We start from the raw sequence: 27,335 nt of genomic DNA, 5'->3' as shown, positions 1-27,335 counted from the left end.
CCAGTACTAGACTCAGACTGCTGGTGGAAAAAGGAGGTCCCATTTGTTAATCAAGAACTAGATCCAAGAAGCCTTCCACCTCAACCTCTGCCTCAGTGAGAGAGGAGATCAACATCAAGACAAGACATACATTGACATCACAGTGTAAACTGGACCTGCTTTAGGCACTGAGTTGGACTCATCCAAATCTTCCATGCTAACTGTCCTACCATAACTGCATGCGCATATATTGAATACTACAAGGTGAATTATTTGTTTTTAAATAGAGTTAAATTCTAGACTTCTTAAAGAAATTAAACATTCAAGATATCTATAGGGAGTGTGTTTTCCTAGCACTACACAGCCTGTTAAAGAAGCAAAGAACTAGATGAGTTTTTCTAGAAGAAATACTTGTAGGTTTGCAATTATAAAAATTTTAGTAAATTAATCGGATGCTATGGAATTGCAGGACAAAGCTATTCTAAATTAGCTAAGTGTTACAATTTATGTTTTTATCAATTAAATTTAAAATAAAATGAATATAGAGCAGAACACACTTCAAAGCCTCGGAAACAAGGAAATACAAATATTTGCCTGTTCTCTTATTTTTGTTGTCCACAGCCACTCATGAAAAGTTTGCATTCCCCTCTCATTTACCAGCACAGATGGCAGCAGAGCCAAAGACAATGATTTTGGTATTTATTTTGGCTATTTCTGCCCCCAATCTGTGGAACTCGGTATTCAGTAGTTCCAAAGCATGGTCATTTCTGAAACACTGATTCTGAATTGCCTTTTCATAGGAGAAACATTGATCGTATAAGAAAAATTGAAAAGCTAAATATCAAACTTAAGAAATTAACTGTAATATTTAATTTTTGAAAGAATGCTTTGATGCCTGATTGAGTTGTTTGGAGCTAGTCTGATAGAGGTCTGTAAAATCATGAATTGTGTGGAGAAAGTGAACAAGGAAGTGTCATTTACCCCTTCATATAACACACGAATCATGGGTCACCCAAATAAATTAATAGGCAGCAGGTTTAAAACAAACAGAAGGAAGTACACGCACAACTTACAGTCAACCTGTGGAACTCGTTGCCAGGGGATGTTGGGAAGGCCAAAACTATAACTGAGTCCAAAAAAGAATCAGATAAGTTGATGGAGGATAGGTGCATCAATGGTTATTAGCCGAGATGGTCAGGGACACAACCCCACGTCCTGGGTGTCCCTAAGTCTCTGACTGCCAGATGCTGGGACTGGACAACAGGAGATCAATCACTCAATTGCCCTGTTCTGTTCATTCCCTCTGATGCATCTAGCATTGACCATTGTCAGAAGACAGGATACAGGGCTAGAGTGACCCTTGGTCAGAGCCGGTATGGCCATTCTTATGTTCTTAAGAAAGGCTCCAGACCAGCAGTAGCCCATGGACCAGAGTTTGAGAGACTCTTCTCGAGGGCATCTCTATGTTAATATTGGATTTTTGGTGGGTCCAGAAAAACAAATAATCCACTTCTAAACAGTGGATCAGACAAAAAGAGACCAGAGTATATACAGCCAGAGGAACTGGGAGATCATCCTCTTCATATTTCTCCTTTATAAATATGGGAATACATCTCCTTGAGGCTTAGAATCAATTTAAGATGGACTTGGATTCAGCTGGACAGCTTTATCTTCACTTGTCTCTCTCAGGTTCTACAGGACTGCGTATGGCATTTTGTCTCATTAGAGAAGAGATGCCAAAGTGAAGGCTGTGGTCTTTAGTGCAGAGCCATTAACCATATCCAGTTGTTTAATGCTGGCAGAGTCATCCTCCTCCTTCTCCACGAAAAATATAAAATCATCCTTGGATTTGAGGGGGAGAATGATCTTTATATGAACATTCTGTTCATTAGAAGTGTTTTTCTGTATTAAGGAGGCAGAGGACAAGATTTCTTTTTGTTTATGAAGGGAGGAAAGGCCTTGTTCAGTGACTCAGAGCACTGGTGTTAGGACAGATTTAGCTCTGTTTACTCTCTGAAGCTTAATATATTCACTACCCTTCAGTGGAAAAAAGAGGAAAAGCAGATAACCAGGAAATTTGACACTGATTACTCCCTCCAGCACATGCCTCTTCAACTTCCTTCTCCTTGTTACCCTGAACCTGGGCCTGTATTAGAAATGGATAGATAGGGTTGGCTGGGCCAGGATCACTCACCTCAGGTCTGGCCAGGTAATGGGACGGATCTGTTTTTTCAAGATGCCCAGAGACAAAGGGTTTGTGCTAGATAGCCAGTCTGGTTGGAGAGTCATATCTGTCTCCCAATTTTCTCTTACTAGATAATAAGGAAGATCATCAAGGAGATTGTGCCTGGTCAAATATTTGAGTTACAGCAGTCCAAATCCACGCAAATGGAGATCAGTTTCAGAATGGTGAGCATAAACAGTTTCACGTTTTGAACATTTTCTGTTTTCCTGGTAAGGTGTTCAGTCATTTTCAAAGAAAAAAACCCGAAGGCACTTGGAGGCAAAGAGAAAAGTGACCTCTTCAAACAGTTACAAGTTAACTACAAGAACTGCCAAAATCTTCAGCCTCCAATTGGCTCTAATGCTAAGACATGATAGAAAAACTCAAATATTATTAATCGATTTCTGGGATAAAAAACAAACGCTTACTCAACATATTAATGAGGCATTTTCAAAGGAATATTTTTCTCTTATATCCAGTGTTGTCATATGTATTATGCTTTTTACACGCGCTAAACAGCTTCGAAGTGTTTCACAGACCAATAACATCACAGGATCTGCTACTGATAGCTAATTTACAATACTCTGCAAATTAAAAATACAAACAAAACAACACTCCACCTGTTCTCCCCCAACAGTCATTAAGCATTTGACACCATGATAATGCACCACTGGAAAATTCACTGGCACCAATTGTAGAAATGCTGGATATGCCAGTTTTAAGGTTGACTACTTCTGTTCATAACAGTTTGAGATTTTTATAATATAAACTTAAGCTAAAGCCTAAGAGAAAGTATTTAAAAACAAAATCCATCATGGCACAAAAACACAACTGACTAAATTACTACCCTAACTCTGTAACTGTAACCCTTGTTTCTTCCTATCACCTACCTTCGCTCATTACTTATCCACATGTTGTAACATGTCTGATTTAGACTATAAATACTTCAGAGCATGTTCCATGTCTTTAAACCACACACCACACTTAAGGACTAAATTAATATCTTCATTTACATGGATTCAAGGTGAGTGAAAGGAAAAGGCCACCATTTTTGACATCTTCCCTATTTAAAAGTCAATTTTATTTAAAAATTGCTTATTTTTGAAACAAAAACACAAACATTCCTTGTTAATCAGACAAATAAAAAAGGTTAAGTATGAAAAATTCTATTTTTCATTGGTTCAAGGAGTTAAAATGCATTATAAATAAGTGAACTTCAACAATGTTTGTGTTAATTCTTTTTAGGAGTAAAAACCTTTGGAATAGATCTATTATGCTGTATAAGAAACAATCACACTTCAGAAGAAATAAAACATGCAGACAGAGGTAACAGTTGTAAATACTACTCATTTATGCTCAAGCTATGTGCTCAACATTGCAATGCAAGTGATCCGGATTCAGAGAGCATCACACATGGACAGTTTAAGTTTGGATAATTGCCTGGTATGTTAATATTATCCTCTGTCTTCTTTTCCTGAACTTCTAAATCCTCCTCAGGTGGATGGATTATTACTGTGGGAATATCATCACTGGCAGGTGACACCAGCAGTTCCTTGCCCTGAAGCTGACTCGGCTGGGAACTTGTGGTTGCCAGGCGGCCGCTGCTAGGACTGGAGGGTGGTGTGTTTTGAGGGGTAGGTAGTGGGGTTGTACACCTTGAATCTGCCGGGGTTCCAGCTCTTGAAGAAGGAAGAAGATAATGGAGAAGAAGGGACAAACGGTTTTCTCCTTTCAGGGAAATATTTGAAGCAGAGAGACCTGTTCGCAAAGAGTGGTGGGAGGCTGAAAGGCCTTCCCCTGAGATAAAACAAATAAATGAAACACAAAATGAAGTTTACAGCAGGGAAACAAGCTTTTTCTTAAAAAAGACAAATTATGCATGTACAATTTACACAGTAAAATACAACCTTTAAGAGCAAAAAGTGTCACATTCATGCAGGTGAGATAAGAGTTAAGCAAGATGCAAGAGTGAATAAGATTTTTAGATATTAGAAAAGTCAGCAGATACCTTACTGACAAGTACCAATTAGCACATAATAGGGATTTAGGAGAAAAGGATATGACCAGTAATTGCTTAAAAAAGGTCCAATAAGAATTTAGTATATGATCCTAAAATATTGACATCTAAAATAATTGTTTCACTAGATGTTAAAAAGGAAAAAAATTCAAATTCAGATATTACTATATACCATTTGTACTGGAAGCTTTTTTACTAGGCTAAGACATAATGCTACTGTGACAAGGTCAGGTCAGGAGATTTTGAAGCATTTGTACCACAAATTAAATATAATTACTTGGCCTGCTGGGACAGCTTGTTCAAGTCATTTTACTTCTCTATGCCTCAGTCTCCCCATCTGTGAAATGGGGATAATGAAACTCTTTGTAAAGCACTACATAAAAGCTTGTACAGGGAAGGAAGGAAATAGTTAATATTTGATATTTCAGTAAAACTTATTGTCGAGGACAAAGGCAGGCAACAGGTTTCCAAGTTAAAAATAACCTACTAAATCTAACCTGAAGCAGAATATCTTAAATCATTTGCATTCACTAACATTTGGTCAGGGACCAAATTTCAATCTATTAGCACTAAAAGGTGTAGTGCAACTGACATCACTCCTGTCAGTTGTTTGTTCATAGCATAAGATGCTATCATATTTAGAGCCGGCCAAAACTTAATGTTGACATTTTACAATTCGTTTTCATTACATATCAGAATGAAAACACATTTTCAGAATTTTCCATGAAATGGAAGTTCCCCAAAGTTTTATTTGGGGGAAAAAAATTCAAAATCTTCATTTAAAAACAAAAGTTTCAACATTATTTTTACGTTTATAATTTTTGCATTATTTCATTACACCTTTGTAGTAGTGGTGGTGCATGATATGACACCATGTCAAGTCATAACACATCATCATATAACAATATAATAGTTGAAATACTCCATTTTTTAAAAAAAATTAAGGGTAGCTGCTACTTAATATAGGTTGCAGCAGCCTATTTTATGTTACTCCTCGGGGAATTCTGTGCCAAAAAATTAAAAATTCTGCAAAATTCTGCATATTTCATTTGTCAAAATAACACTACATAATCATGCCAGTTTCAATTATTTTGGTAATTTATTTCAAAATACCTGTCAAAAATTATGTCTGTAACACAGACAAAAAAAATTTGCCCAGAAGTAGAGAATTAAAGAACCCCTACGACAACCCAGTTCCTGTTTCTCTGCCACCTCCCCCTCCCCCGAGCTCAGCTGCAGGGTGCCCCCTCTCAGCCCAGATACCCGCACCCTTCCCCTCCCCACCCAGGGCCCAGCCATGGGGCACCACCCAGCTCAGACACTCGCACCCTCACCCCACAGAGCCAAGTCACACCCCCCAGTCCAGACACTGACACCCTCCCCCCCCCCCCCCCCGAGCTCAGCCACACACCCCAGTCCAGACACTCGTACCCTCCCCTGACCTCCGAGCTCAGCCATGGGGCCCCCGCTCCATTCCAAACAAACACTCACACCCCCTCCCTCTCAGAGCCCAGGAATCCAGAGGGAGAAACAGCCTGATGCTGGGTCCCAGGTTTGTATGGAGTTTCCTGCATGCCGCCGCCTCCTTCCTTCAGGGTGTGCCAGGAAATGCAGCTGCCAGGAAACCTTCAGCTACCTCCCCGTCCCCCTGGCAGTGTCTTATTTGCAAGCTAGGGAGCTGGGCTCTGCTGGATCCAGCAGCTCTGCAGCCCATTTTGGTGGTGGTGGTGGGGGAACATTAATTCTGCACAAATTCTGCATTGCACAGGTGTACAGAACTCCCTTGGGAGTATTACGTTCTAGATCAAAGTGTCTCCTGTTTGCGCTGGAGTGAAATGTACAAGTGTCAAACTATACTACTCCTTGATCTATTTTATTACAATCTCATTCATCTACTTAACCTCAGGTTTCTCCAAATCTCTCTCTCTCTCTCTCACCCTTGCCACACAATGCAGTCTCTCTTTATCTTCTTGTTTCCCCATTATTCTAAGATGGAGAATAGAGTCACCATCCTTCCCTCAGAGACAAGTTTCTGGTAGGTGCCTGTTCTTCCCTACCAGGGAAGAAGATTCTAAAGAGTTCTCTATCTTCATCCCACCCTTTCCCTGGGGAAGGTGGGGTTGTGGAAGGTTCCCTGGGGAAGGTGGGAAGAGCATGTCTAGAGAACACTGACTGCAACTCCCCAAACGTACATGAGTACATGCACAATGACTGGTGTTCCATCTCAGGCAGAGCAAGAATATGATGAATTTTGCTAAAGATCTGGAGGTGAAGGTATCGCTCTCTCTCAAATATTACACCATCAGGCAGGTACCAAAAAACACAGACACATTCAGTATTATCATGTGCAGTATACAATGTATAAGGAGGACCAACATACGGAACAATCCTAACATTCTTTTGAGCAATGGAGAAGTAGTGTCCCTAAGTATACAGAAAAAACTCAAATTTAGAGGGTTTACCTGAAGAGTGCATTCTACAGACTGAATCTTATTTAAAATTATTTCATTTTCAGTATTAGAGATTTGAAATTAGTCTCTAGTGAACTGCTGCTTCGGTAGCAAATTAGACTGATAAAGCACAATGTTCTATTTTGCATGTTGTAATTAAGAATCCAATGTAGTCCATAATGTGAAAAGCAACTTAATTTGTTTTCAAGACCAGGAAGATATCTTACATGGGTATTAAATTCTCTGAATACTATTTTCTAGGGATGCAGATGTATGGATTAGGCATGTGTTATTTAGAGTGGGAACTCTGCAGTTTTCTTGCAAGTTTCAACACACATACTGAATAAAGCATCAGTTATTCACTGCAACTGAAGTCTGCACAATCAGTTCAAAGTTTAGGACCATTTTCTTCCTTTTAGAAACCAAGACGTGTGAAACATCCTGGCAAAAAAACTGTTTTCAGTATGTGCCAACATCAGATACTGTCCAGTTTTTCTAATCCTCAGTGTACATTAGGAAAAGAGCTAGAATATCTCTATGGCACAGATCAAACTCAGCACACACTAGCACTTAGAACAACCCAAGTAAGTACATGTTCCAAGGCAGCAGACATAACACATCTTGCACCAGAATGGTCAAGAACCCAAGTACTTTATTTTAAGGAGAGACATTAATCAGGCTCGGACAGGCCCAATACTTCAATCCCTATGAGGCCAAAGCTCTCAAGTCAACCAGTAGATGTCGAGGCGGATGTGACTGGAAATCCAAAACAGAAGATGGAGAACTCTGGGGGGATGGCAGAGGCCACAAAGGAAGAATAAAAGGTAAGATAAGCTGCCCTGGAGTGGTAATGTTTGAATTTAGGAATTGAGTACCTGGAAAAAATGCATCAGGATGCCAGAGTGTGGTCAGAAATTAGTTATCAGCAGGAGACATGGTACATCCTGTGAAGATGTTTTTTACCTAGGTTCTACTATACTAAACAAACCTTAGCTAGAGGTAGTTTATTATTTTGAATTTAAAAATATGAACTCCCTTTTTGGACAACTATATGAAAGCAACACTCAGGTAAGATGAACACAATTAATATAAAATAAAAATTAAAAATTTCACTGACCATTAAGACCTTGATTAAGTCTCTAAAACAATAAATAAAAGAGACTGAATTGGAAGCTATAATCCGGTAGTCAGACTCCTTGATGCACATGAAGCTTTGCCTGGCTGAGGTAATAGGATGACTTTAAACCTTCCAAAAATATAGAATTAATTGAAACATATCCTGTGAAAGTGTTATGACCAACTGAATATATTGCTGGGCCACCCCCCCACGCAGCACACACTCCCCCTCCCCACCACCAGCAGCCCCTCAGCAGTGATTCCCCCAAGATTTAGTCAAGTGTATTTATAGTATAAATCATGAACAGGTCTCAGGCTGTGAATTTTTGTTGATTGCCCATGACCTGTCCATGACTTACTAAAAATACCCATGACTAAATCATAGCCTTACTCATAACAGACAACTAAACCATACTATAGCATAAATAAAGACAGTAAGTCAAGACATCATAGTGGTTACAAGGAGCAAAACAAGACTTTATACATGCAAAATATAGGTAAATGTCCCAACTCCACAAAAGAACCACCACACAACTTTTACATACCAAGGAGGACTCAGAAAATGTATCCACTATTATCTGCTGTCTTCTCCCGCCTCTCCCGTGTTAATATATATTTGTATCAGGTTAGAATAAATTAGATGCTACAACTTATCTCACCATTTCGTTCAAGCAAGTGAGGGTCAGAATGTTTCTTGCCTATATCTGCAAAGGACCGAACCAGGGGAATCCGACTGCTGAATTTCTTCTCGTTCTGGTGATGGTGTCTCTTGAGGAGAGCTTCTCTGACATGCTCTCTTATGGACTCATCCAGCTGACCTGAAGCAATCATGTTGTCCAACACCATATCTATCATGAGAAAAATACTAAAATCAAATCTAAGTTAAATATATGCATACCCAAGACCACCACATCAACTCACATCTGAAAAATCAGTAAAATTAATTCATGAAGAATCATGTTTATTTTCTTTGGCAAACTGTGCATCTAGATCCACTGAAAAGAAATAGCCAAGAATATTGTGGGCCAACACTTCAAATCTACGCACTTTGAGCAAATGTTTCTCTGGATCATTCAACAGTATTCTTTCCAAAGCACACAGCACTTTAAAATACAAGGCCTACAGGAATAAATAGATTTGTTAACCACTTAACAAAATATTGTCATTCATCTTTATTTCAACTTCCTACTTACTACAGCCTTCATTACAAAAAGCAGGTGTGTATTCAATGATACATCAAATAAACACCACTCTTCACTGGAAAACAGTGCAGTTGCAAAAACTACCACAAGCAAGGGCTTGATGTACAAACTGGATAGAAATCTCTGCATAGCAACCTTAATTCTGGAATTTCCTAATGTCTGAGTGCTTGATTTTTCAACTTCAGTGTTCTTTCAACATAGTTGAAATGACTAACCTAATCCTTCAAATGTCTAAACTTTCTTTTTTTAAGTTGCCCTAACCTTCAAGATTCCTTACCGGACTTTCCATTTCACATTTTTACAAAAGAGTGAGAATGACATGTAAAGTGTCGCAAAACTGGTCAATTTGCAAAATTTGGGTGGGTTTTTCGATATTTTTAATCACATGAAAATATATGATCAGCCATGTTTCCAAAATACCTCAAATATAAACTGAGGAAAGAAAATCTGCCTATATGGCTGTGTAAAACAGCAACCAGCATTTTCTTTTACTGACTAGTTTAAAGAATCTTGAAAGATTTCTAGGCCGACACCTTAAGTTGCACAAACTCAGTAACACAAGCCTTATCTGGAAGAAATTTGTATGAATCTGTTTTGAGCAAAATACAAAGACCTTTTTGTTACATTTTACCATTTCTAATACTTATATTGAGATCCCTAGTAAGGTTAAGAACTTAAATTTATATAGTACCTGTTGTATTGAAAGATGATATAATGTTTTATAAACAAAATAAACTATGCAGGGATCACTATCTACCACAGCAACACAGTCTCCTCTGAAGATAAACACGATTACAGCACATACCACCACACACAGCAATCTATACTGGTTAAGATATGTTTCAGAGTAACAGCCGTGTTAGTCTGTATTCGCAAAAAGAAAGCTTATGCTCAAATAAATTGGTTAGTCTCTAAGGTGCCACAAGTACTCCTTTTCTGGTTAAGATATGTATCTAACTGAAAATGAAAAGGAATTGAGGTAGGCCAAATATAATTACAGAAGACACTTCGTTAACATTATAGCTTTTATAAGAAAGTTCCCTGGGATCTTTAAAATGCCCACAATGTCTGAAATTTTAGTAATAGTGTGATGCTCTGATACTCAAATGAAGTGAGTCCTATAATGTTAATTTTTTTAAAAAATAGTCTTTAGGATATACTATATATGCATCTGTTCCTCTTTCAGAGGAAAGAGAGATTAACTAATATATTATTCTTACAGGAAAATCCACTGCCATAGAATATTGCCCTGAATATCCTATTAAATAAGTCTGTTTTAGCAAATCTAGATTAGACAAGTAATTCATTTTAAGATTTATTTATTTATACATATAAACTGTGGAACTCATTGTAACAGGATGGCACTACGGATGAAAAATTAGCAAGGTTCAAAGGGAGATTGGACATTTATATGAACAACAAGAATATCCAGCCAGCATTATAATAGATAATGATGAAAAAAATTGGAAGAGATTAAACCTCATGATTCAGAGTTTAAGCCAATCTCTAACTACTAGGGATTAATAAGTTTTTTTGTACCTTTTTCCAAAGCATCGGGTGCCGACCACTGTCAGAGACAAGAAACTGGACTAGATGGACCGCGGGTATGATCCAGTATGGCAATTCTTGTGAACCTATTTGTGATCTGATATATCTTGGTCTTAGTTTTATTCATCTAAATCTGCCCAACCAGAATGCCCCTAACACAGGAAACATTAGGTTTTGTGTGCACGTGTTAGATAGAGTGAGAGTGGCATGACCAATTTTAAAAGGTACTTCAAACTTAGATGAAGGGTATGAAAGAATGAGCAATGGTCTGCACTTCAATTACAGATCTGCAAACAGGAACAACCCTCACTCTGATCTACATACTGTACACACACCACATGCACACAAAATAGTTTATAAGCCAAAGTTATCCCCCATCCTTTGGCTTTATTCTTAATATATGTAATGAAGTCCTGAGACAGGACTGTATTTAGAAACATAAATTTTAGTTTGAGGTGGTGGTTGTTAGGGTTTCTCTTGGCAAGATGTCCTGCCCCTCCCTATGGCTCTGCAGCCTCAGAGAGATTCTCAGCCTTTCATAGTTTTGAATAGGAACCAACGAGACCTACTAAATCTGTCTGCAACATGAGAAAACAGAACAGTTTTACACCTCCACAACAAGTCAAAGATTGATATCCAGTCACTGAGACCCTGCACTGGAACTGGAAAATAGACCTGTGTGTCCAAATATTGATAGTATTATGCATGTCTTTCAATATCTTCTAGCTCAGCTTCTTTCAGTATTTACGAACTTTTTAGAAACATAACAAATACTGAAGATGACTTGGAAAGTTCTTTTGCGCTAACATCACTGACAAATATAATCTGACAAAACAAAATCTGTAGGTTTTATTTACTTCAAAAGTGTGTACTAAATGCTCCCACTAAATAAGCTAAGAAAAGAACTCAATACAAGGAGCTAAAGAGTAAAATTTTCAGAAGCTCCTAAGTCACTTAGGAGATTTTGAGAATTCTACTGAAAACTCTTTGTCCCTCCCTCTTTTGGTACCCCATGATCCTGCTGGTCAGCAATAGGACCACTATGAGTCACACAAATGCATCACTCAGTGAAATCACAGATACCAGGAAAATGGAATGAAACTAGCCCAAAGGATCTTAAAATAAAAGCCACTTGCTATTCTAAGTGTATATATATATATATGCAAAACGTTTTGAAAGCTGCTTTTACATACTCAGAATTAATTAGAGACCATTGAGGACATTCAACATGTTAAGTTAAATAACATAAGTTTTGTTTCAGCTCACCTCTTACCATTGATAAAGTGAAAGTTTAAATCAAGCTGTGCAACAATGAACTGCACTAATAGCAATAGCTAACATCAGCTGAATAGTGCTTAATAGTTTACAGCACAGTACAAATTATCCCTCAAGTATCCTGATACATATTTACATTTCACCTGTAGAGACAAGAAGATACATTTGTTGTCCAACCAAAGATTAGAACAAAGACAATTTAGGGTATGTCTAAACAGAAAGAAAAACCCACGGCTGGCCCATGCCTGCTGACTAGGGCTCGTGGGGCTTAGATTGCAGAGCTGTTTCATTGTTGTGTATATTTCCTGGCTTGGGCTGCAGCCTGGGCTCTAAGACCCTGTGAGGTGAGAGGCACCGATAGCTCGGGCTCCAGCCTGAGCCTGGAAGTCTACACAGCAACGAAACAGCCCCACAGTCCAAACCCTACGAGCCAAAGTTGACTGGCATGGGCCAGTCACAGGTGTCTAATTACTGTGTAGACATACACAGTATGTCCCAATGGGACTCCTCATGTGAGTGAAGTTTGCAGAAACAAATCTTAAAGACAAAGAAAATTGTAACTGAATATAAAGACTAAATGTAAACTGCTTTTGTGTTTTTAAGTCACAAACTAGTGTAAACTAGCAAAGATTAAGTCTTTCAAAAAAACTTTTGTTACAACCTGCTATCTCATCTAGTGTGTTTGCTCTCATGTCCAACATGACTGTCCCATTTAGAATACAGCTTCTCAGTTCAAAGAGACTGTGCAGAGACAGAGTTGCCACATAAGGTTTGCTCCATCGATCACCACCATCTTCAACATCCTCCTCAAATTTTAGCCACCTGAAATATAAATATACATTATGGCATATGTACAGATTACTACTGAAGAGACTTTTTTCTGTTTGCAGTAGGCTGCAAAACAAAAACTATATCCACCTGCATATATCATCTTTTATTTCTGTCTACACCCCCTTTCAGCCCCTATGCTCCATGCTCAATCCTTCTACCTTAATGCATCCTCTATCATCCATTCCCATACTTGACTCTGCTTTTTTTCATGCCACTTCTTATGTTTGAAACAACAGCCCAGATCCACAAAAGGATGTAGGTGTCACAACACTGAATACCCCAACGCCTAACTGCTAGGTGTGTAGAAAGTCACTGGAATAACAATGGGATTCACACAGCCTGAGTTTGGTGCCTAGTCTCCCCACACAATGTTTGGGGAGAGAGAGGGGCCTAAAATTGGAATTCACAAAAGCCAGCCTGCTAGACAGGAAGCTGCTTAAGCTAGCCAATGGGAAATAGTGGGAGACCCAGGTTCAAGTCCCCGCTCAGCCTGAGGCGAATAAAGGATTTGAACAGGAGTCTCCCATCTCTCAGTACATTAACCATAGAGCTATGGGGTATTCTCATGTGGGGCCCCCTCAACCTCTCCTGCTGAAGCTTTTTCATTTTGGATAAGCAGTCATGGAGCAGGAGGACTGGACCCTGCGTCTTCCAGTTACCAGATGGGTGCCCTGATCATCACAATATAGAGTCTCTCTCTCTCTCTCTCATCTTTCTCTAAAAAGTGAAACTCTTTCAATAGGAGAGACTGCGGAAGACCCACGTCAGAATTCCCCGTAGCCCAGCGATTAGGGTCTCCCACATTCCAGGTGAGTGCTCTAACCACTGGGTTAACAGTTATAAGGCAGGTACTACCACCAGCTGAATTCAGAATGGGGCACAATGTGGTAGGCAAACTCAGACCACACCTACTGGATCAAGTCCCACAGTAATGAGAGATGAGGGAATGAATGTTTACGTATTCTGCTTTATGGATCACGCTTAGGTTTGGGTATGAGATAGTCAGCCGGGCACCCAGAGGTGGAAACTTAGGTGCTTAAGGAAATTTCACCCTGAGAATTTAGGTGCCAAGTGAGTTTAGATACCTATAGAGTTAAGCAGCAGCTGAGCAGGGGTTTTGTGGATTGCAGCAGCACCTAAATCCAGGTGCTTAAGTACCTTAATCTAGGTGCCTAAGTACTTTCGTGGCCCAACATCTCTCTGCCCAGGTACCAAGCATGATCAACCAAGACAGAGCATTCCCACACTCAGTTAATCTTTTAAGTGTATGATTTATATCCATCAAACAGAGATTGTAGGCTTTTGGAGTCAGAAACATGTCGAAAATATTTAGTTTATAAATCACTATGCATATCTATGGTACTATACTAATAAATGATACATAAACTGCAAAGTCAAGCACTCAAAAGTTAGGAAATGCCAGATTTACAGATGCTCATGCAATCTTAGTTCTGCCTCTTGGGTGTCCAAACTGTGCGTTGTGGAAAAGATAGTATGCGATCACGTAATTAAAGATATCAGATACAAAAGACTATCACAATGCATATGCACAAGGAGGGGAAAATTAAGGTTGCACAGGAGAACCATAAATCTGGCATATGCTAACTTTCAAGTACTTGACTTTGCAACCTAATTAACATTTTTTTAATGTAGTTTAGTGTGTGTTATTACCTAGCTTGGGGTTCTTTTGTTTCTTAAAAGAAAAAGACAATAAATTAGTATCAATGACTTCCTGTCCTTCCATTTTTGTTTACTTTTTGTCACAGCAAAAACAATACTATGTAACTAGAACATCTGTACTCACTGTCAGTTATCCCTATACTGTTTGCAACACTACACTCAATCAACTTTAGGAAATAAAGTCAGCACAGCAATAATAAAGACCTTCAAGAAATTTCCTCCAGAGGTCTGGGTATATTTTCAAGGAGGGGCCCAGAGAATCAAACTTTCAATTTTCATTGGTGTTAATGTTAACTGGGAGGCAAATTTCCTGCTCATTGACTTGAAAATTCTAACCTAAAATTGATTTCTGAGGACAAAGTAAACAAGATCAGTGGAAAAGGTTACATGAAACAGATCTATGTTTGGTTCACCTGGCAGTTTCTTTCCATTCATATTCTTCCCCATCCTTGAAGTACAGTTCATCCATTTCAGTGAAGAGATCATGGGGAATGTGTTCTTCATCATCATCCTCAGTACCCAGAATAAACTGCACTCGTTGGGATGGGGTGTCTTGATGGGAAAAAAATGATTTAAAAGGTAATATTTCTATTGAAATGTTAACACCTTGCAATAATTAAAACGTTATCCTCCCTCTCACAGTGGAGCGAGTGTTGGAACATGGAGTGTTGAAAATCTCTCATCAGAAGAAGATGGGAATAGTTTGCCAAATACAGGTTTCCTGTAATGGGTTTCTAAAAACAAAAGGAGGAGGATGAAAATAAGCTACTTCTATACTCTAGTTAACACACTTGTGAAATTATGACAAGAGCTTAAAAATATTTAAACTCTTGCCATAATTTCACACCTCAAAACAAACATCAACAACAAAATTGGTAACATGAAAAAAGTCAACACAAACTCAAAGGGCAAGACATCTTAGTCTCATACTTGAAAGCAAAATAGATCATATCTATTTTTTTCTCTTCAAAGAGAAGCACAATTCGACTATAGACATTAAAAAGGAAAATAAGCCCCAGACAATAAATCATGGAACTATTATAATGGTTGTCCATTTCAACAGACAGAGGTAAGGTTGCACGTGGGAGAACTTTGGTTGCTTACGTGAAAATTTTCCCTTCTTTGAAGGGATAAGTCCACAGATGCTCAGTGGGGGTCATCACCAGTCTGCAGCTCTAGGGGGCAAAATCAAAGCTGACTGGAAGGCTGGGGACTAGTCCCCCCCTTCTGGTGACTCCCCTTAGTTTCAAGATGCTGCCAAAACTAGCCCCTCTGGACCATAAAACAAAAAAAATAAATCTCTCATCCTGCACCTTGCAAAAATAATATTCAACATGAGGTGAACAAGAAAAGTTTAACCGCAAGGTAAACAGATCTGCCTTTTTCAGGGAGGGCCAGATTTGCGGACCTCTCTCCAATGAAAAGAACATTTTCAGGTAAGCAATCACAAATTCTCCCATCCTCTCTCAGGGTTATGTCCACAGATCTTCAGTGCAAGATTTTCTCAAAGTGAAAATTCCTAGGGAAGGAACAAAACGTCACAGAGAAAGGATTGGGCACTTACTCAGAATACTCCTTTCTCAAGAAGCTGACCAAGTGCTTCACTGATGCTACTTAGAATCAAACACATTGAGACCCAGGGTTGAGAGTTCAATCGTTGAGGGGGCCATTTAAGGATCTGGGGCAAAAATTGGGGATTGGTCCTGCTTTGAGCAGGGGGTTGGACTAGATGATCTCCTGAGGTCCCTTCCAATCTGGATATTCTATGATTCCATGATACAAGTACAGAGGCAATATTCATACCTTCAAATACAAATACAAAAATGATACACACATATAGACAGCATAATCATAACCAGCAAATTACAAGCTTTCCATAGACACCTTATTTGACCTCCTTTGTACAAGATTTAGTGGAACTACACAGACCCTCGCTAGAACACGGGGTTCGGGATCCATGTGCGGTATTGTGTTAAAGCGGGGGCCGCGTTACCATGTATCCCAATTTAAACATTTAAATTTGTGTCCATCGCTGCAACCGCGCTACATGCGTATCCGTGCTCTAGCGATGTGCGCTCTAGTGAGGGTCCGCTCTATCGGACCTTGGTTGCAACAATAATCTATATGGTTACAGTTCATGTCAATAACATCACACTCATTTATTGATATAACCATTAAAATCTGCTGATTTACAACTAAATAGAGCCATAATAATAGATTTGGTATATCTTTTTGCTACCTAGGATGATACACTATAACTATATAGATCTATTTAAGCAATTATATAGCTTAGTATTTTTATTAATTTTACATTTTAGTACATTAGAAAATGGTGAAAAATATATTGCTTATTTACTAGATAGTTGACTTCTGGTTCATGACTGGTGTCAAGCTGCATTAGGATGGTAATGAGAATTTAATTAAACACACAGAAGTTAGATTTTTTTTCGACTTGATTCATTCTTTACATAGAAAAGCAGTCTTTAGTTTTTTGAGAGAGTCATGGATTCAACATATTTATTTTTTATTTAAATGTTTTAAAAATTATAAGACGTTTAATACAAAATATGCTACGGCCTAAATTCGGATTTCATTTTAAATAGATTTTTAAAAAGAAAAAATCATTAAAAAAAATCAAATTTAAATAAAAAAATCCATAGTTTTTTTTAAATAAAGGGGTTTTTTTAATCCACCTTGGTTTGGTGCCTCTACCTGCAACCCACAAGGAAGCGGAAGAGAAGGAGGTGAGAACACCGCAAAGGAGTTTTTTGAGAGAGTCATGGATTCAACATATTTATTTTTTATTTAAATGTTTTAAAAATTATAAGACGTTTAATACAAAATATGCTACGGCCTAAATTCGGATTTCATTTTAAATAGATTTTTAAAAAGAAAAAAATCATTAAAAAAAATCAAATTTAAATAAAAAAATCCATAGTTTTTTTTAAATAAAGGGTTTTTTTTAATCCACCTTGGTTTGGTGCCTCTACCTGCAACCCACAAGGAAGCGGAAGAGAAGGAGGTGAGAACACCGCAAAGGAGTGGCTGCTGGTGCGGGCTTTAGGGACACAGGCATGACCTCCATCTGGCGCTCTACCCTTCTGGCGTCACTCCCTTCATGGAGATGAGGAGGAAACTGCTTGTTCCATACTCAGTTCTTTTCTCGTCATGCCTGCCTCTTTTCCTGCTGAAGCAACCCCATCCAGCCTGGGGATCAGAGCTGGCCTATTCAATCTTGCTTGGCTCCCTTTCCTGCCCAGATTGGGCTACAAGGTTCTACCCACAGAGCTTGCTGAGCTCCCTAACAGGGTATTCAATATAACTGGGGAAAAGGAGGAAAAGCAGGAGTCACAGGCCTTTCCTTTTGGCTTTGATGTTTCCCCGTCCTAGCTCTCTCTTAGAAGCCTGAAGTGGCAAACTCTTCAGAAGAGGGGTGGAGCAGAAGGAATAATCTCCACCAAAGTCAAATTTGGCCCTGGATCAGGGATTAGAGAAACTGGGTCAAACTGTTAGTCTAACATTTTTAAATTAAGTTTGGAATTTCCTTCAGAAATTTGCAGTAGGAAATTTGGATTGAGCCACTGGCCACTTTGGGGGTAGAAAAAACTTCAGGAGGTGGGACACTCCCTTGCTTTTGATCACTCTCAGGTCACCCCAAGCAGCAGACAGGCTGAAGTACTCATTGTAATACATCTGTGGAGAATACAGCACAATGTGGCCCACAGCACAATGTGGCTTCCAGCACACTACTGGTGGCATTGAATGATGCAACAAGGAAGAACAACACAAGATCACAAAACCTAAAGAGGACTCTTGACATGTAAACAATCTATAGATTTTTATGTCAAAAAGGACCATTGGAATCATATAGTCTGACTTCCTGTATACCAAAGGAAATAGATCTTCACCCAGAGATACCTATACAGAGCCAAATAACTTGTGATTTAAATAGAGCACAGCCACAAAACCTCTGCCTGCTATTAACAGTAATTACTCTTAAATTGATCCCAGATATTTTCATAGTGAAGAAAACAGAGTGAGGTTTAATAATCTAGATTAGCTATTGTTTGGGGGTTTTTCTTTAATCAACATGAAAAAGCCCCATAAGGCAGAATTTTCTTACCATATGATGGAGATTCTCGCCCATCTTCTCTATCAGTTTCTTTCTCTTTTCTTCTTCTGTGATGCCTATGTCCACGATGCCTATGACGTCGACGGCCCTCCTTTCCAAATGGGACATGTACACCAATGTACACAGCTCTGTGGCCTATCAAGTAAGTATAAAAGGGAGCAATAAAAATGTAAGAAGAACTATCCCACCCAGCCTTACAATACTATGTCAAAAACCCAAGAAACATACAAATACATAGAATCTTTACATCAGTAACACCACTCTTCATTTTCCTTCTGTCTGTTGCAGGGCTCAAAGAATCCGTGACTTAGAATCTTCCCCAGAATGGGTCACATATAGCAGTCTCTGCTCTTTCTTGCCATAATACAGAAGATCCAGTTACAGAACACATCAGCCTTTCATGTCAGAAAACTCAATCTTGATTCTCAACATTGGGATGCAGTGCTTTACACAGCTGAGGTCACTGTGCAATATGCCAGTGGTGGGGCAGAAAAGTCAGAGAATGTCATGGTGCCCTCATTTTGCCAGTTGGGATGCATCACACTAGAATCCTGGCCACAACACTCCTGAGGCAGGGCTAGTGCAAGGACTATTGGCAATGTTCCTGAACAAGCATACTGAGAGCACTTCACCAGGTATCTATTTTCCCATTCAAGATACACTGTACAAAAGGTAGTTCCATCCACTACTCAGATTTTGTAGTTAATCTTCTCTGATTGTGTCAATGCCCTGGAATTCTGAGCCCCATTTACAGTATAGCACTGCTGGTCTAACTTTCAGAAGTATCATTTAAATTAGTTACCGAAATAAGGTTTTGGGAGACTAACTTTAGGCAACCAGGTTTGACAATATCCTGCAATATCAAACAGTCAATACAAAAACTACTTTTTCTTATTCCAAAAACTTAATGAAATTTAAACAAAGTATCCTCATATCAAAGCATATTGGCCTTAAAAGGAATGAGGAAGCAAAGGAGGAAAAAAATAAATGCACTGCTATAGCATTCATTGCCAATAGCAAGTTATTTTCAAACAACTGGAAATTTTTCTTCATCTTTTCTTTTTTCCTGACTCAAAGCCCTACGTATCAAGACAATACAGGCAGCCTTGACGAAAGATGGAACTCTAAAAAAATGTTATGAATACACTCTTGATATGAGACTATAATGGAATATTAACCATATGTAATAATATTTTGAACTCCTTTTGAAACAATCTAATGAAAATAGTGAAATGTAGCTAAACGCATGGGTGTTCACACAATGTTTCAGGTCTTACTATAAAAGGTACTACAGAAGATTGCCTTTACAACAGAAACAGGAAGTGACTATTCTGTTGTTGAAGATATGTAAACTCAGCAGATTAGCAGGAGCTAAAAAAGTGCTATAAATATCAAATCCATCGTAAAAAAAAATCTGAAGACAAACATTTTTAACCTTTTCTTTTTACATGTTCTTATTTTACAGGAACACACCACCTTTGAGCTACAAAAACTAGGGACTAAGAGCCATACATGGAGATTTTCACTGTGCTATAGCAGTGTCCACACAGTGAGTTACCACATGGCAAAGTAATGCACGGTAGATTCACATCTTAGCTTGCCACACAGTAACTCATTGTATACACAAGCTGGAAGTCTAGAAACCAGGAAAAAGGTGTTGGTCTGCCTTTTAAACCCTGGAGCATTAGTTATAGACTATTTAGCAAATTATTTTATGGGTACACGCTATTAAGATCATCCACTATTTTTCCTACTTCCAGAAGTATTTATCTTCTATGTTCTACACCAACTGCAGCCTTCTAAACTGCAGTCACAATCACTGAGCACAGGCATCGAAGTGTGCAAATATCTATTCATATACACAAATGCAGGGTTTTGAACATGCAGACAGGCATCTGCAGAAAATGAAATTCTAAACACATGAAGTTTATTCAGAATGATTGAAGTGTCAGCTGGCTCTGATGGGAAAATAACTATTGGCAACATAATGAGGCAACAAATTTGCTTTCATGTGGATGTATTAATGCAGCTTGATACAACATGGCTCATATGTAATGTCATTATGAAAACTTTTAGTTTACATTTTTAAACAGTATATACTGATCCTATGATTGTGAGCTGGCCCTCTTCTGTGTCAAAGTTAAAAAGACAACAGAACTAATAAAGTAAAATTTATTATTGCTTTATGCTTTTAGTTCAGTTGTCTTTTTTTAAAAAAAAAACCTTTGACACAGGAGATGGCCAGCACACAATCATAGGATCAGTGTATACTATTTAAAAATGTAAACTAAGGTTTTCATAATGACATTACATATGAGCCATATTAATGCATCCATGTGAAAGCAAATTTGTTGCCTCAGCTAGTGGATTTTTATATACACAAAAAAAATCATTTGTCCTGATGCTGGTAATAATGATTGTATTAATTTAAAATATCTTGTTCATTTCATTGAAAAGGTTTGTGTGCATTTGCACTTTCCTTGGAAGAATTTTTTAAAAAAGGTTTAAAAAATATTTAAAGACATATAGTAAAATGCTTTTAAATGTGTGGCTCCCAAATATTGCCAGCCCCAATAAAAAACAAAATATTTAACTATCAACCAGTCCCATTTTTCTAAAGATTTTTTCCCACCCAAACAAATTATTTCAGTACTGTCATCTTGAATATTTGTAGCAACATGATAACTTTAATGATAGCATAATGTGTTGCCATAAAACTTATAGGAAGAGCTGGCTGGAAAGTGAGCTTTAAAGAAAATTTAAACTTTTGGATGTAAAGTATTTGGGGGGGGGGGCGTTAAATATGAAAAAAAATTGAGAGGAGCAGATACTTTCTACTATAATTTTCATTTAGATGAAAAAACCTAATTTTCCTTCAAAAAAAGTTTCTATGAAAAAATTTCAAACAGCCCTAGTTACGGGGCAGGCTTTGTCCTTTAGCCATTGCCTTCAGAAGAGGGCAGTGCTGGGCTACCCAAGAGCTCTCCAGTGCTGGGGGAAATGCTCAGGCCATCTGGAGTAAATAACTATACTACCTTTGGCTACATCTACACTTGGAGCTAGAGGTGCAATTCCCAGCTCGTGTGGACACATTCACTCTAGCTTTCATTTAGCTAGCATGCTAAAAATAATAGTGTAGCTGCAGTAGCATGGGAAGTGGTGGCACAGGTTAGCCACCCCGAGTAATTACTCACAGGGCCCAGGCAGGTCTGTAGTCTGGAGAGCTAACCCATCCCACCGCTCACCGCTGTCTGTGCCACTACAGCTGCACTACTGTTTTTAGAATGCTAGCTCAATGAGAGCTAGCAAGAGTACGTTTACGCAAGATGGAAATCACAGCCCTAGCTCCAAGTATAGATGCAGCCTGTGTGTGGAAGCTACTAGCAGTATGCACTGTCTATTCTGTAGGCTGGTGCAGAAATGGGGCTGGTCAATGGCCACCTTCTCCCATACCCTTTGGGAAGATGCACACAGAGCAAGCAGTCCTTATGTTCCACTGATAGCAATTCTACCTGGCTCTTTTGGGATAGACACAAAGAGGAGAAGCCAAAAAGCAGCAGTGTTGGCTAAACACAACATCCAAAGGGATATGGCTATGGGGGTTTTACAAGACTGAGTTGTATGGCCAATGACCGCCCTGCACCTTTAAGCAGGGGGGTGTTTGGTGGGCTGGCAAAATGAAGGCAACCGTGCTTTATGGCTGGGTGGAGGAAGGAAAGGAAGAGCGAGATGAAATGTGCTGCAATAGGGTCAGCAGGGTTGCTGACTCATCCCCTAGGAATGCAGGGTTTAAAAGGGGCAGCACTGGACCTGAAGCCTCCCTTTTACATGGAGTAGTACAAAGCAGGATCCATCCTCCCTACCCTTCATGTGGTAAAATACCAGGTTTGGTCAAGACCTGCTGTGGGCATTACGCTAGCCACCCCTTTTTAGGGGGGCGGGGAAAGAATTTTTCCCTTACCACCATATTGGCTTGGGTGCAGTTGGGGTTTTTTCACCTTCCCCACAGTGAGTTCAGTTAGTGCTCTGTTCATGCATGGCATGAAGGGCAGAAGGCTATATTTCGCAACTCATTATTTAAGTGTCGAGCGGATGTCCAGTGCAGGTACTCCATAGGAAAGGTATACAGTGACCAGATAAATGGCTTGGAAAAGGACTTTAAAAGAGGTATTCATTAAAGGAATTAATGGGGGCAGTTGGGGACTCCTATGATTGGTACAGCAGGGAGCCAACCCCCCATTCCTATAGCCCACCTTAACCCTCCTACGAGGGAGGTGGATGGTAAGGTCCTGGCAATGGATTTGCTGGAGGGACATGGATGGAAAAAGTGTGGGAGCTGATAAAAGCCCCCCAGGTAATTACAGAAAAAACATGGGGTTACCTGCACTGTACAATTTTATCTGCCAGGTAGTCCCAGACATCTAATAATAAAGTTGCGGCCTGATTAAACCCATGTCAAGAGTCTCCTGGCCTCCTTTCGGTATAGCCAGAGAAAAGAACTCCTTCATGTCATAATGATAATGAAGTTGATTGTTGCAACCAGCAACCCAAAGTCTTTAGAAAGACTGTTTTATGAATGAATGAAGTGACTTCTTCTTAGCAAAAAAAAAAAAAAAGTCAATGACATATACAGAAGACACTCTTCCATTCTTTAGAAAATACGTTGCTTATTTTATTTACTACAAAATCTTTGTAAGAACCTGCTGCAAGTATGTTCAAACCCAAAAGTCTGTTAAAGCCACAAAGTAAAGCAAAGTGATTCAGTGAGTTCAGTTCTAGGTAGAGAACAGCACTGAGAAAACTGTTTAAAAAATATGTAGACAGCTGATTATATCAAGTAGCATCCTACTCCCAGCTTCTTCCCTACCCAAAGATAAATGGAGAATGATTAAAGATGAAAAGGTAAAGTTTCAATGCATGTGATAAACTCAGTTTCCAACAAGAAAAAAAAAATTGGTTGCTCAGTATTATCTCCTCCAACCAATTGAATAAGGAGGGACACACTTACCTGTATCTCCTCAAAGAGATGTTGGAAAGTAATTTATTACAACAGCTCAGAAGGGGGAGAAATAGGAGTAACTGTGAAGAATTTAAGAGTCTGAAGTTAAATTACTTGCATGAATACATTCACCTATAGGCAATTACAAATTTAAAACCAACAGTTCAGGTAGGAGTACAAAGATATAATTGAATTATTATATGACCTTCAAACCTCCACTCATACATACACCTGTACACAGTATTGCTGATCCCATCCAAGCTTGTTAAGGAATTAGCTTAAACCAATAATCAACAGAATTAGTAGAGCGCATGACACTAAATTTAGTATCCAAAACTCCAGAGATAATTGTTCATTTTAATCTAACATGACTTTATCCAAGCTTAGATGCTGAAATCTTCCAGTGGTATTGAGTACTTACGGTCATTATTAGTATGAATCAATTCAAACATATTTCAGAAGTTTGCTAAATGTTATCACATGCTTCTCATAGGCTAAAAAAATCAGTTTGCATAAAATAAAAATCTCACAGTTCAATTACTAATACATACATAACACAAAAGTCATGGCAAAAAAATAAACTAATCTATTTGTGGTGTTGTCCAAAGCCACTAGCAGAGAAAAGCTTAAAGTTGTAATAGAAAATATGTGCTTTCCTCGAGCAATTAGTTTGATAACTAAGAGTTTCACACATCGCATATTAGGCCCAAATACCCTGATACTAAAAAAGTTAGCATGGTATGGTTAAAAAAAATAGGCAGTTTTACACTGAAGTTGGTATACATACAAAAAGAAATATTACCATTAAAAGCACTTAGCAGTATGAAAGAATAGTATTACAAGGCTGATTTTGAACTAATGTAGTATTTTATATGATGTACATTTATTTAAGAAACTAGATGAATATTCAATTCAACTAACACAGTGCTCCCCAAAATAGCCGATGGATCCCCTGGGGAGGTACTACACTAATCTAGAGAGGCACAGAGTAGGCACAAGTTGGAGTCAGGGTAAGGAAAGCTGCAGGCCCTCTGATGCACTCCAACTCACCACTACAAATATGCTAGCATGGGAAGTTTTTGAAACCTACCTTTCACTTCATGCTCTTTCACTGGTGGTCCCCAGTACATCTAATCACAGGAGACGCTCATACATGCAGGATGACTACAGGCTCACCAACCTAGGCTTTGGGGCACTTCTCTGACAACACAACTTTGAGCAGCTAGAAGGAACAGACAGGGGATGCAGCAAAAAACTACAACAAAAGTGAATAAAAACGGGGGGAAAGAGTCAAAAACAAGGAGAGAAAGGAAACTAGATGGAGACAGAATAAGAAGATAGGCAAAAAAGTGGACAGAAAAGTAAATACTGAGCTCCAAGTACAGATGTCCAATTTTTTCCTGCAACAGTAGCATTGGGAACGGTGATCTCATGCCATGAAACTCTAGTTATAAAACTGAGTTTTAAGTCTTACATAAGAACAGTCATACTGGATCAGAGCAATGGTCCATCTAGCCCAATATGCTGTCTTCTGACAGCAGCCAATGGCAGGTGCTTCACATGGAATCAACAGAAAGGCAATCATTGAATGATCCATCCTGTCATCCACTCCCAGCCTCTAGCTATCAGAGACTAGGGGCACACAGACAATGGGGTTGCATCCCTGACCATCTTGGCTTATAACCATTGTTGGACCTATCCTTCACAAACTTATCTAATTTCTTTTTGGAACACTGTTATACTTTTGGCCTTCACATCATCCTCTGACAGAGACTTCCACAGGTCAACTGTGTATTGTGTGAAGAAATACTTCCTCTTTTGTTTGGTTTTAAATCTGCTGCCTATTAATATCATTGCACTTTGGCTGGGGTCCTACAGGTCAGCATTTTCAACCTCTGTTTGTGGCCAAATAACTTGAGTAATTGTTAAAGGTAGTTTTGGTGTATTAAGTTACAGCCAGTTCTCTTTCACAATAGGTATGACTTGTATTTATTGGCCAAAGGTTTCAATATTATAAAAAGACAAGTACGTCAGCCACTTTAGCCAAAAAAAGCTTTTCAAGCTTCTCATGTCTCGATTATTGCAACATCCTTCTCTTTGGCCTTGACAAATGTAATCTTGTCCCAAACAAATCCATTCAGAATGCTGCTGCTAAGATCATTTTCCTAGCCCATCGCTTTAACCATTCCATACCTCTCTTTGCATCCCTCCACTCGCTCCTCCTCTATTGTATACAACCTGAGCTGCTTGTATCCACTTTCAAGGCCTTTCACAGTCAATCCTCAACCTCACCTATCCTTTCTCATTCTACTATTGAGCTGTTGATACTTGCCTCTGATCATCCACTTTTTAAAATGTTCAAACAAGCATCTTCATACTTTCTCCCATGATGCCCCACAGGCTTGGGGGGACCTCCCTGTAAACATCCACAAAGCTACCTCATTATTCACCTTCAAATCCTTACTTAAAACTCTCCTTTGCAGGGATGCCTATAAAGAACTTGACAACAGTTAGGCAGCTGGTGTGCTAAGACTACTGCTTATCATGACTATCTCATTGTTTCCTTGTACGCCCGCTGGTCTCTCTCTATGCATCGGTTGCCTCTTGTCTTATTCGTAGATTGTAAACTCCTTGGAGCAGGGACCTTCTTTTCTTTCTTTCTTTGTACAGTGCCTAGTACAATGTGCTATGACTTGCCCATGACTAGACCTCCTACGCACTATGTTAATAGCAGTAATTTACCTTAAAACAACTCTGAAAGATTTTCATCTCTCTCAAGCATAGCTTCTGCCTCATGGTTTTATTTTGCATTAAATCTTTTGGCTTTAATCTGCCGTACTTAAAGTGTTATTTGCTTTTAAGTTTTAAAATCAACTTTGCCTTAAGAATTACGAAGAACCACTGACTGTGATATAGCTGGCATAGAAATTTCCCAAAATGGATTTTTGGAGACTGGTCTAAGTTATCATCTGCCACAGATATGCTCGTGCAATGATTCTAATAGGAGTTCAACATCTCAACTAACTTATTTTCTCTCTATGCCTACACTGTAGTGAGTCACGCTTTGTTTCTTGTAATAGAATAAACTTCCTTGCTCTTAAAACATCTTAACTCATAGAAGTTGGTGTTCAGTTCAGCACAGGTTTGACTTCTAGCTCTATACAAACAGTAGTGACAGATGTTAAGGAAATGTTTATTCTGTCTCTATTCATCTCCTGTCCTGTTAAAAGAATCTTCTGCTTGGAAAAAAAGATGGTTTATGAGCAGGCCTCCTATCTTAAAATTAATTAGAGAAAGGAAAGGAAGAAGTACTTATAAGTTCGTGTTTGCAGGTCAAACTCACTGAAGTATAAAACTAACAACTACAACCCAGAAACAGAATGTAATTTTATGTGAACTGAAATAATTGCAACAAGTCCCTTCTCTCCACTTTAGAAGTGTATTTTCCTCTCCAAACAAGGGACTTAAGTATCACATGAATTCCTGTATATTATGCAGGACTGGTTTTTACAAGTGAAAGGAGTGCAATGAAAGTATGTTTATACCTTTTTATCTAGCCAAGGATTCCATTTTCAAAGTGTTTGTAGCATTTATAGCCCCAATCTGTGTACCAGTTCTTTAGGCTATGTCTACACTACAAGCTAAGGGTGCAATTCCCAGCAACAGACAAAAGTGATCTGCCACTCTATCATGTTACACAGGTCACCAGCTATTGATATGGTTAGTCACAGTTTTTGATATTCCAAACTGTTCCTTAGCTGTTGAGCTCGTTCTTTAACGACAGGGTTCTCAAGGTCAGGAAGAGCACTTTTTATTATCATGGAGAAGTCTCCCTTACAGAGTGTTGCAAAGATTTATTTTGAAAATCAGGGAACAAAACAT

The 27,335-nt window shown here is 38.8% G+C and overlaps 1 protein-coding gene across 8 annotated transcripts in view; it reads right to left on the bottom strand.

Moving 5' to 3' along the window:
- The window catches only part of SLC4A7 (solute carrier family 4 member 7), a 160,772-nt gene that overhangs the window by 45,497 nt on the left and 87,940 nt on the right, over positions 1-27,335 (bottom strand). For 6 of the 8 annotated variants that reach the window (XM_073333411.2, XM_073333416.2, XM_073333418.2 and 3 more), the window contains exons 3-7: positions 18,446-18,589; positions 14,736-14,874; positions 12,473-12,633; positions 8,446-8,634; positions 3,644-4,000 (exon numbers count right to left, since the gene is read on the bottom strand). In XM_073333411.2, coding sequence (XP_073189512.1) covers positions 3,644-4,000; positions 8,446-8,634; positions 12,473-12,633; positions 14,736-14,874; positions 18,446-18,589 — 990 coding nt within the window. The remainder of the gene's footprint in view (positions 1-3,643; positions 4,001-8,445; positions 8,635-12,472; positions 12,634-14,735; positions 14,875-18,445; positions 18,590-27,335) is intronic. The other 2 variants (XM_073333420.2, XM_073333421.2) reach the window with 1 other exon arrangement.

The sequence above is a fragment of the Lepidochelys kempii genome, chromosome 2 (genome assembly GCF_965140285.1).
Source record: "Lepidochelys kempii isolate rLepKem1 chromosome 2, rLepKem1.hap1, whole genome shotgun sequence".
Taxonomy (NCBI): domain Eukaryota; kingdom Metazoa; phylum Chordata; order Testudines; family Cheloniidae; genus Lepidochelys; species Lepidochelys kempii.
The sequence above is the reverse complement of the archived record's forward strand: the minus strand, read 5'-3'. Positions and strand labels throughout refer to the sequence as shown.